Source organism: Thamnophis sirtalis, unplaced genomic scaffold (assembly GCF_051295495.1).
Source record: "Thamnophis sirtalis isolate CommonGarterSnake01/CBP01778 unplaced genomic scaffold, rThaSir2_p1.2 scaffold_4, whole genome shotgun sequence".
Taxonomy (NCBI): domain Eukaryota; kingdom Metazoa; phylum Chordata; class Lepidosauria; order Squamata; family Natricidae; genus Thamnophis; species Thamnophis sirtalis.
In genome coordinates this window covers 90,896,464-90,908,736 of record NW_028261384.1, presented here as the reverse complement: position 1 = coordinate 90,908,736, position 12,273 = coordinate 90,896,464, and the positions used below count along the sequence as shown (strand labels likewise).

Genomic DNA, 12,273 nt, shown 5'->3' with positions numbered 1-12,273 from the left:
ACAAAAAAATGTTTCCTTTTATAGGAAGAGTTGTGTTTGTAGTACTGAAGTCCCGGCTTAGGTTTTGCTGTAATGCAGAAGCATAGTCACCTTAATTACATGGGACCTAAGTTACTGCCTTTACTTTCCTCTTTATTCTAATAGATGCTCCCAAATCTTCTTTTATCCTGCTATTTATCCTATTGTTTTATAGTGTTAGTACAGCATCAACATTTCAGTACCCAGGATTCTGGCTACTTGATTCCAAACTTGATACAATAAATATTATCCTTGTTTGAGGCAGTCACTCTCTTAAATGTTTTAGAGTAATTGCTGTACCAAAGCAATAGCAATAGCACTTAAATTTATAAACCACTTTACAGCCTTCTCTAAGCGGTAATTGCTGTACCATCCTGATTATCACTTTTTCCTTGCTGATACACTAACTGATGAATTATTGAAAATTGAAGGCCAAGAACAGACATCAAGTAAAGGAAGGCTACATTAAATCTTTCCCCATTTTTTATTTATTATAATAGGTCTTAGTATAATTTACAACCTTTTATCATTTTGCTTCTTAAATAAGGGAATTAGCTGAATAGCAGCAAAGACATACTTCCAGTAACTATCTGATCACAAATAAGAACATATTTCTAACATTTTGTTGGAAGATCTGACTACTTGGTCTCTTACTTGATTGTAATACTGTTATTTCAATAGTTCCATGTTTGAGATTTATTAAGGGTACAGCTATTGTGACATACTGTTGGCATTACTGTCAAATCATGCTCTCTTTACATTTGCAGTACTAAAGTTATATTTCCTTGCTATATGTATCAATGCTCATAGGGCATTATTAGTTGTTCTTTATACATAACCTCTCATAATTAATCCAGCTTGTTATTTGTGCCATTGGTGTACTAAACTTACCTATATTAACTTTCACATAACTTTTCCAAATATCAACTTGGAGTTTTATGTAGTATTTCACTGCTCTGAGGAAGCAAGACAGGAAGAGATTTTGCAACTATTAGATTCAGAGGTTCCTGATTAAAACATACTAGCACCTGATGGGAATGGAATAGAATAGAAATGTAAAGAGTTGGTACTTTATTGGTTAAGTGTGATTGGACACATAAGGAATTTATCTCCAGTGCAACAGTTCTGTGTACATACAAACAACTAAGTAATATAGTCCCGATGCCATTAGTCATTGATATGGAGAGAGCACAAAGCCCTGGGGAGCATTTGTGCTAACTGAACAGGTATTAAAAGGTGATTTTACTGGCTCCACCTGCTTTCTATGTTGGAAAGCTTATAATTCATTTATAAGTGGACAGGTATAACTAGCTGAGTCAGTTTAGAGTGAATTTCTAGGATGGTGATATTGAATGCTGAGCTGAAGTCTACAAAAAGGACTTTGCATAGGTCTACAAAAAACCTTGGGGATTTAGGATGTTGTAAGATGTAGTGCCACTATATCTTACATCTTAAGAGCATCATCTGCTGATTTATTTGCTCCGTAGGCAAACTGCAAGGAAGTCTAGCAGTGGGTCTGTGATGATTTTGAGGTGGATCAGCACTAATCTTTCAAAGGCTTTCTTAAATACAGATGTCAGAGAAACCAGTATGTAGTCACACAGCTCCTTGATGGTTTCTTGGGCCCCAGGAATGATAGTAGAGTGTTTGAAGCAAGAAGGAATATAATACATCTTTAATGATTTATTAAAAATGCAGGTGAAGATGGGGGCAGTTGATCTTTCAAGTAAGAAAGAGTTGCAGTGGTCAAGAGACAGGATAAAGATGCGAACTCTGCTGAAGTTTGTGTAGTGAGGATCAGTTCTATATGATATTGAAAATATTCAACCATTTCAGTGGTGGGTTCAGTACAGTGCTCTAGAGGGTCCACCCGCCCGCCTTCCTTACCTATATTTGAGCCTATCAGGGCTTTCGCGCACGGAGCATAAGGCGCCTGTGCAACGCTCCGCCGAGCAGCTGGAGCATTGCGGGTGGTAAGTATGCATGCGCATACTGCGGCATACTGCACTTATGCATCTGGTGGACACCTGGCCCCATTGCAGCATACCAGAACCCACCACTGAACCATTTGTTTATTTCCAGGCAACATCAAACAAGAACAACAGTAGTTCCATTACAGAGGTGACTTTGAAGTGATCACAGCATATAAAAATACTGTTAACATTAGCCAATCATTCTTTCTCAGCCCAACTCACTTCTCAGAGTTTTTGCTATGGGAAAAATAGGGGGAATTATTGGTTATGTTCACCACCTTGAGTTTATAAAAATAATAAAGGTGGAATATAAATGAACAAAACATCTATTTTCTAGGAAAAGTAGATCACACAATTCAGTAAATAGAAAATAATCTCCTTTAAATGCTGTATTGACCTATCCAATAAGAACTGGAAATTTATATACTATTTCCAAATATTGTCCAGATCAAATTTTGTTATGTCAACTGAACAGGTAATTCTACAGTTCTCCATACAAGTGTGCAAACTGGGAAAAGTGCATTGGATCTGATATTTATGTGCTCAAGGTACCTGTCATTCCTTTTCCTGGGCTTGCAGTTTCAGAACAGTCATAGTTTGTCAAAGAAGCCAATGATCAATACAACAAGCACACTAGTAGGCTCGGCCCAAAACACTGCTCTCACCTAAATTGAATAGGTATACATTCCTAGTTCTCTGATCCTATTAGAAAGTACAGCTAAAAGCTTGTAAAAATGCTGGAAAAGTGAAACAAGGGAGCCTGAAGTTTTTAATTTAATTTTTAAGCCCTATTTGCCAATATCTTGTCTCTGAAAGTCAAGGCATAGACATAGGAAAAACACAATTTACTGCAACAAAATCCAGTTTATTAATTGAGAGACTAAAGTCAGTACAATATTTGTTTTCATAACATGAAACATTTCAATGTCAAAACTCAACCCATCTTTTGAGTGGCTACTATAGCATAGTGGTATGAATTTGCTGCCATCTGAATTTGCTGCCATCTGCAGTTTATTTTGACAGCATGGAATGTCATATCAATGATCAAAATTGTTCCCTATATTTTCTCTTGCAATCTCAATCAATTCCTCTCATCATCTAAAGGCAATTTATGTGGTTTGATTATACTTTTTAGCACACCAGGATTTCTAAACGCTGGAAGAACACAAATACTTAAAGTATTTATGTACCTAGCAAAGGGCAGATTAATAAATTTTATCCAGACATTATACAGTTTATGTTCATGCTATATTGTTAAAACCCAAGATCTCCTGAGCCACATAATAACATGCTAATTTAATAAGTTACTCACATTCAATAAAAAGATATTAAAAGATATTAAGACAAAAGGAATCGTTCAACAGTGCTAAAGTACACAGAAGCAAACCAAGGAAACAAAATTAAACAATTTCAAACCAAACTGGTTAACTGTAAAGAAAGTGCATTTCAGAACTTCTTGATACCCTTCTTAAAGTAAACCAAGGGTATTAAAAATACTCATTATTTTAGTTGCAGCACAACTGTAAGGACGCAGATTACATAAATGTAATTTTTGTTTACATTTAAATACTTTGAAACAGGCAATTTTTATTGATATTATTTAAAATAATAGGTACAAATGATTTCAGTTTCTTTTTATGTTCCCTAACGTGCATGGTTGGATAATAACTTTATGATAGCATCACTAATTTGAGAAAATCAGGTTAATTTTGTACTTAAACTTAGAATAAGATTTCAAAATTATAAATATGTCTTCCTTTAAATATTTTCATTTTTAAAAATTTTCATACTGGGTGTGTTTAGCTTTGTTTTCTTTCAGTTTCCAGGTATTCATTGTCTAAATAAAATCTTTTTTCTTTTCACAATCAAAGCTTGTCTTACTAGACTGTGCACACGATGTGACAGTAATTCAGTTCATTATTTGAAAGTAATTATGTAATCTAAAAGAATTTTTATTATACAACCAAACTCTCATTGTGTATACTTACACTATAGAATGGATTTAGAAGTTTAAAATGTACTGATTTATTTAACCTAATACAGTAGTTCAGCCTCATTAATATACTGATTCCAACAACAGTTAACATAGACATCTTGGCTTATGTTAACTGATACTTATAAATTAGCTGCTGGATTCACATAAGCCAACTTCACTTTCATGTATTTACTTTTAATTTGGACAGAATGTTTAAACATATATTTACCATTTTTAATGTACTGCTATATATGTGTGTGTGTGTATATATACACACAAATATATATGTATTTGTGTTTTGCCTTTGCATTTCAGTGCTTTTTTGTATCTCCCCTTTGAATCATAGGATTGCCACTATTCATCTGATCATACAATTTATCTTGAGATGTTACTAGCTCTTGTAAAACCTTTTCCATTTCAGCTGGTACAGATGTATAGGTTGTTTTAGGCAATGTCATCTGAAGAGCACACCACAGTGTAGTACGAGCTTTACGCGTTGCTATGCACATCTCTTTAATAGCCAATGCAAGAGCAAAAACATCTACAAAATAAGAAAATATAGAAAATATAAATTCTTATCAATTGCTCAATATCATTATTAAGAAACAAACCGACACAATAGCTGCTACTGATTTTAGCAATACTGCATTATTTTTATACTATTGTGAGAGGAAAATATATCTAAATCTAAATAGGTAATAATTACCTATTCCTATCCAAAAAGAACATGAAAGGAATTCCCATTTAAGAAATCCTGATATTGCTAGGGCTTAAATTATTGTAATAAACAATAGCAAAAATTACCTATATAGTTTCCCCATCTTTTAATGGAGTATATTTGTAACGAAAGTGTGCAGTAACTAATCTGAGGTGGGCAAGAGTGCTTTGAATCTGATATAGGCAATCTATTTATATCTGTTGGCCTCAAAAGGTACAGAGAGCATGCCCATGCCAGATATGAAATACCCTTGTCTGCTTTCAATCCAATACTGCATATACTCATTTCTGAGTTTAATAATTATGCAGGCTATGGAGAGGTTCCCTGAAGATGGGCTCCCGTACAAATCTGAAAGCTCAGAAGATCAATCCTCTGGTCTCAGCAAATGACCCATATTGGATCCTGCAACATTATCCTTGGAGATGTATATTCGCTTTCATTCATTTAATAATTATCTTCCATTTTATTAGCTAATATACATCCCAATAACCATGGTTTCAGAGGAAGGATAAGAAAGTACAAAAATTACAATTTTATTTTTGAAAAGGTACATAATGTAATATCTCACTTTATTATTACGGTAAGTGTACTTGCACATTAATTTTGATCCTTGTAAAACATTTTTATAAATCCTATAGAGTATGACCTGAGCTTAGTTTCATGTAAGGATGCATCAACAGCAACGTCGATGTTTTTGGAAATATTAAATAAATAACTTATTTTGTGCTAAATGGAAAGTTGCAAATTATTATTAAACGAATTAAACATACACTATATTGCCAAAAGTATTTGCGCACCTGCCTTTACTCGCATATGAACCTACTGTAAGTGACATCCCATTCCTAATCCATAGGGTTCAATATGACGTCAGTCCACCCTTTGCAGCTATAACAGCTTCAACTCTTCTGGGAAGGCTGTCCACAAGGTTCAGGAGTGTGTTTATGGGAATTTTTGACCATTCTTCCAGAAGCGCATTTGTGAGGTCACACACTGATGTTGGACAAGTTTACATGGCCTACCACTTCGTGGCTGAGTTGCTGTTACCACCAAACACTTCCACGTTCTTATAATACAGCTGACAGTTGACTGTGGAACATTTAGGAGGAAATTTCACGACTGGATTTGTTGTACAGGTGGCATCCTATCACAGTTGCACGCTGGAATTCACTGAGCTCCTGAGAGCGACCCATTCTTTCACAAATGTTTGAAAAAGCAGTCTGCCATGGAAGTGTTTGGAACATCTGATTCTGATTATTTGGATGGGTGAGCGAATACTTTTGGCAATATAGTGTATTTAGACACATTTTTTCCTTTCAGTGAGGATCCCTAAAGTACCAAATATTAAGAGCTAACAAATTGTTGTTATAAAAGATGCAGATATAGAATACTTTAAGAAGTATACCTTTCTTTGCTCAATTAATTAAGATGTATAGGAAGCACCTATACAATAATGGGGGACTTTAACTATCCTAATATCAATTGGAAGGCAAATACTGTCCGTACTGAGAGATCAAATAAATTTCAGACAAACCTAGTAGGCAACTTCGTCTCCCAAAAACTAGAGAAAGGAACAAGAGATCAGCTACACTGGACTTACTACTCATTGACAGAATTGAAATGATAGAAGAGGTTCAGGATGCGGGAACTTTGGAGAGTGACTGTCATTTTGGAATTCAGTATAATACAGACACAAGAAATAGAACAAAGCAAAGCAAAGCAATGTCTTAGACTTTAATAAAGCTGATTTCAACAAACTTCGAATTTTGGAACAATTGGATAAAAATCTTAAAGGAGAAAACAACTCAAGAAGCTTGAGAAACTCAGGAAAATGATAAATATCCAGTCCAGCATAAGACCACTGAAAAAGAAAAATAACATATTCAAGTAAAAACCAGCATGGGTGAACAAAGAAAATTCTCTGTTAAACTGAAAGACAAAAGGGACAAGTATTAAAAAAAATGGAAAGAGGGACTCATAACTAAGGCAGATATAGCCTGCAGTTATTGCCAGATATAACCCTATAACCAGTTTATAGCCTGAATCTGCAAAGGTAAAGTCAGAAAAGCTAAGGCTCAGAATAAATGAAACCACAACAAATGTCAAAAATTAAAAACAAAATATTTCAACATGCAAAAAGTAACTAAAAAGGCAAGGAAACAATCAGTCCCCCAGTGGTATAAGGAGAAAATGATCACAGCAGAAAAAAATGGAATTGCTTAATTCATTTTTTTCATCTGTCTGCACATAAAAGAAAATATAATCTATTCTACCAAAAGCAGAACCATAAAAGACTAAGTCTAGGAATCCCAAAGTTGCTTTTTCAAGAGGCAACTGGATTTTTTTTTGTTTTTCTTTGAAGATGTTTCGCTTCTCATCCAAGAAGCTTCTTTAGCTCTGAAGCTGGATGACTGAAAATCTCTATAGACACAGACTAAGAATGTAAGTCAAAATAGATAAGAAAATGGTAAGACAATTCTTGCCCATCCTAGATGAGATTAAATCACCAGGACCAGATGGATTACATCCCAGAATTCTGAGGTTACTGGTAGATGTAATCATGGAACCACTGAACCTTATATTTTAAAAAGTCTGGCGCACAGGGGAACTATCAGAGGACTGGGGGGAAAAACTGTTGTGGTTCCCATCTTTGGAAAAGGAGAGAAAAAACAAATCCAGGAAACTACACGCCTATGAGCCTGACATCAATATCTGGGAAGATCCTGGAAAAGATCATCAAACCACAGATCTGTGAACATCTAGAAGCTAGCAAACTGTTACTAGAAGCAAATATGGCTTTGTTAAAAACAGGTCATGCCCAAATTTTATTCCATTCTTAGACAAACTAACTAAATTAGTTGACCAGCGAAATGCTATGGACATAGTCTACTTGGACTTCAGTAAGATGGACCACAATCTACATCTTGGTAAGGTAGACTGACAGCATCACTACCAGATGGATATGTAACTGGCTGACAAACTATATTCAACATGTAGCGCTTAATGGAACCAGATCTACACAGAGGGAAATATGCAGTGGTACCCCTTGGGTACCCCAAGATTCTGTCCTAGGCCTAGTGCTCTTCAACATCTTCATAGATAATTTAGATGAGGGAATAGAAGAACTCATAAAATTTGCAGACACCACCTTAGAAGATAAGGTACAGTTGAGGGAACTCGGCATGTCTATTTTAACAAACAGAAGGATAGGGTTGACATCATAGCAGTCTTCCAATATTTGAGGGGCTGTCACAAAGAAGGAGACATCCTATCCTTTAAGCACTTGAGGGCAAGACAACAAGTAACAATCTAAAGCATATCAAAGAGAGATTCAACCCAGAAAATAGTGAGAAATTTCCTGAGAGTTACAACAATTATCCAGTGCAATAGCTTGCCTTCAGAAGTTGTAGGGTTCTATCCCTGGAAGTTTTAAAGAAGGGATTGGCCAGCCACTTCTCCAAAATGGCGTAGGGCCTTCTATTTGAGCAGGGGGTTGAACTAGAAGGCCTCAAAGGTCCCTTCCAACTCTGTTATTCTGTATTACCTCTGTCATCTTGACACCGGGGGCCTCCTTGTCTTTGCCGATGTGAAGCATTGACAATTTCATCCTTTCTGCGGGATTGTACAACATGTATTGCTTCCAAGTGCTTATCAAGAGCAGTACAGATATTAGCATGAAGGGGAGAACTTCGAAGACGTTCCATCTTTCCCAGCAGAGTCACAACCTATGGATATTAATAGATAGCAGTTTAAATTCCATCCTAATTGACTTCTGTCAAGAAGCTCTTTCTAAAAAGTATTGAAAGAAAAATGACTCTGAAGGCCTCACTAAAAAAACTACAATATGAAATTGCTTTTTAAAGAACTATATTTATGCGTGACCCGTCAAAACCGCGCTCGACTAAGCCGCGCCCGATTAAACCGCTTTGCTGATGTCATCAACAGGGCGACAACAGCCAGCGCGGAGAAAGAAGGGCGCTTTAAATAGCGCTTTGAAAGCAAGCCGATTCAACTTAAGGTAAGGGTTAGCTTTAGGGTTAGGGTTAGGGTTAGGGTTAGGTTAAGGGTTAGGGTTAGGGTTAGGTTAAGGGTTAGGTTTAGGGTTAGGGTTAGGTTAAGGGTTAGGTTTAGGGTTAGGTTTAGGGTTAGGTTTAGGATTCGGTTTAGGGGGGTTAGGTTTAGGGGTTAATTTTAGGTTTAGGGTTTACGGTGTGCTTCTGTCTCTGCGCTGTTGTCGCCCTTTTGATGACGTCAGCGACGCGGTTTAGTCGAGCACGGTTTTGTGGTGGAACCATATTTATGTGGCTCCAACTCTCCTATTTGTATTTGCCAATTATCCCCATGCCATTTCACAAGATTCTGAATTTAAGAGTTTCAAAACATTTTGTGTTTTTCAAAATTATATCGATAGAACAATATTTCAGGATTTTTATACTGATAAATACAATAATTAAATCATGATAAAGTTATTTATAACTGCAGGATCACTTACTTCAGCCAGTATTGGCCCAACCAGTTAAACCTATTAGGCATAATTGTTACAAATTCTTCACTTCTGTGAGATTTGGGGGTGGAACAGACTGAAGCGAGATGTCACTTTTCTATGGCAGCACAGTGGTTAATTACCCTTTCTTTGATTTTTTAAAAAAGAAAAATAGTGAAAACCAAGCTGATTCAGAACCTTTGCCCAATTTGATGTTGCCATTTTTTTCTTTTTTATTATCTATTTTTATAGTATTGTTGTGGGTTTTCCTTAATGTTTTTATTGCTATTGTATCTAGTTATGGTTGTCAGGTCTTTAGATTATCTCATGAATGTTCTAAAAGTATTTTTTTATTCTATGTCATCCACCAAGACAAGTGATATTTTAGACTATGAGAAATATAGTGTAACTTGTTTCACTTATTTATTTCCTTGAATTGTTCTAATCTTAATAAACTTCAGATTCTGGATATGAAGATATTTGTTGAATTAAAATGTGCAAGCAAGTACTTTTTCCTGTTTTTGAAGGTGTTACATCTTTTTACATGATGATGCTTCCCTTCCAAACACATCCCTGCTTCTATTTTCATCACTCACCCAATATCATAAGCAGGAAAACCTGCAAGAGGGAGCAGGAATGCCATCAAAGTTGATAAAAATTGCATCCAGTCCTCCTTTCTTAAAACTGACAGGAATGAAGATGGAACAAACTGTGTTAAACATCAAATGAATTCTATAAAATTGTTTTGTGCAGCCATGTCTATTAGGAGTGACATTTTGATTTCACTGCATGTAATGGTCAATCTTTCTGTTTGGCAAAAGGTTTGCACCCATTTGGGAAAAGTAACAAAGCTGATAAAATATGAGATTCGAAATGTAAATAACTCACTCTGGCTTGCTCTCGTAACTGATCCACAATTAAGCGGTCAACTCTGGATGGATTTGATGTCAGTCTTGGGATAGGAGTGTTATTAGTGCTAGATACCTTCTTCCCAGGGTAATTCTTGGCAAGGGCAGATTCAGTCTGAAAAGCAGAATAACTAATGTCACATTAAAATTAGTTATGATAAGAAATATTTTCTACATTATACTGCAAACAGTGATATCAGCTCCAAGCATATTTGCAGGATTCCAATTATTCACTAGAATAGTGACCACTAGAAAACACTGAAAATTTGATATTGAGGAAAAGAAGATATTGGATACTGATGTAAAGTTTGTTTCTGGCATGAAAGAAATCAAAGCACAAAATTATGTAACTTGCAATTACATAATCACATAGGTTGAGTCAACCATCCATCCTTCTGAGGTCGGTAAAATGAGGACCCAGATTGTTGGGGGCAATATGTAAACCAAGAGAGTGTTGTAAAGCACTTTGGAGTGGTATATAAGTCTAAATGCTATAGCTATTGCTGTATCTTCTAGTTTTCTATAGCTAAACTTAAATTAGGAATTTACCATATTTTTCGGACTATAAGACACACTGGTGTATAAGACGCACCAAGATTTTGAAGACGTAAGTAAGAAAAAAAGGTTTTTGTCCTCCCCGGCCCCTAGGATCACTCTGCAAGCTGCAGCAGGGCTGGGGGAATAGAAAAATTCCCCTGCTTTGGTGAAAAATGGCCCGTTTTTCACCAAAGGGGGCATTTTTCCCTTCCCCCAGTCCTGTTGAAGCCTGAAGAGTGCTTCTGGGGGGTGGAGAAAGGCAAAAACGTCTTTTTTTTTTTTTTTTTTTTTTTTTTGCGAAAAACACTTTGTTTTTCGCAAGAATAGGATTCAGGGATGAGGCTTCGGGAGGCCAAAAATAGCTGTATTTGTTGTATAAGACGCATCAACATTTCCACACTCTTTTTGGGGGGGTGCATCTTACACTCTGAAAAATGCCATATATGAGGGTAGCATTAAGAAGAAAAAAAGATATTATCATTAGTAATTATAAATTTAGTTGAAGTTTCAACAGTGGTTAACTTTAGATAGCTCCTTTATCACTCTGCAGAAGGAAACTTCAGAATAAATGTGACATCACAAATTGATATGTAAATAAGAATGGATCTATGGCAAACTGCATCTATTAAAAGATCCTTTTAAATAATATTTAATTAAAATATATTCAGAAAATTGCCATGCCTATTACCAATAAGGAGCAGTGGTGAAATCTAATTTTTTACCACCAGTTCAGTGGGCGTGGCTTGAGGGGCATGTGAATGGGTGGGCGTGGCCAACTTTCCCCCACTTTTTAAAGCATTTTTTTCATGCCAGTTCAAGCAAATAGGTAGGAAAAAATGCTTTTAAAAGTGGGGAAAAAATGGTTCCGATGATTGCCTGGATCAGCTGTGAGCCACACAATCATCAGAACCTTTCCCCCCACTTTTTAAAGCATTTTACTACCTATTCACTCGAACCAATGGTAAAAAAATGCTTTAATAGTGGGGAAAAAAGGTTCCAATGATCATGTGGCACAGCTGAGTGTAATGGAATTTTCACTTTTTAAAGCTTTTTTTAACTACCGGTTTGGGTGAACCTTAGAATTTTTTGCTACCAGTTCTAGTAAACCAGTCAGAACTGGTAGCATAATAGAGACCATATACAACATTCATTGAAATATTTAACTTTAGTTCAAACATGCTTGAACTAAGAATGATTAATGGATTCTCCACGTATGAGTTGTGGTTTTTAGACTTAGTTATTATGGGTTATACGTATCTCAATCTGGGATCTCCTCTGAGAGATCCATATGGCCCAGATCCAATTAAGATTTTGTAAATATCTGAAAACCTAGCTCTTTTTTCAGGCTTGGAGCAAGATAGCTAGATGAGGAACATTGATGTTGGTGATGTGGTTTTGTTTTGGGGATTATTGTTTAACTGGGACATTATGAGTTTGCACTCTTGTGATATTTTTAAAACTTTGTATGATACCCATTGTTTGAAATGGATAGCTATGCAAATTGTTTAAACAAAGATACATAAATAAAATATACAAAACACCCTTAGGGCCCCGGGAAAATAAAAAAAGGCAAAATTGTTTTGATAAGAAAATCAGAGAAATGTTTGTGCCATTACTATGGGAAAGTATCTTAAATCTCTGACAAATCAAAGACATGAAGTCCC

The 12,273-nt window shown here is 35.8% G+C and overlaps 1 protein-coding gene across 6 annotated transcripts in view; it reads right to left on the bottom strand.

The window, feature by feature from the left end:
* Positions 1–2,835: 2,835 nt before the first annotated feature.
* Positions 2,836–12,273, bottom strand: part of MEIOC (meiosis specific with coiled-coil domain) — a 23,120-nt gene continuing 13,682 nt past the window's right edge. For all 6 annotated transcript variants that reach the window (XM_087713376.1, XM_014076416.2, XM_087713377.1 and 3 more), the window contains exons 6-8: positions 10,053–10,187; positions 8,226–8,406; positions 2,836–4,507 (exon numbers count right to left, since the gene is read on the bottom strand). In XM_087713376.1, coding sequence (XP_087569502.1) covers positions 4,278–4,507; positions 8,226–8,406; positions 10,053–10,187 — 546 coding nt within the window. In that variant the 3' untranslated portion in view covers positions 2,836–4,277. The remainder of the gene's footprint in view (positions 4,508–8,225; positions 8,407–10,052; positions 10,188–12,273) is intronic.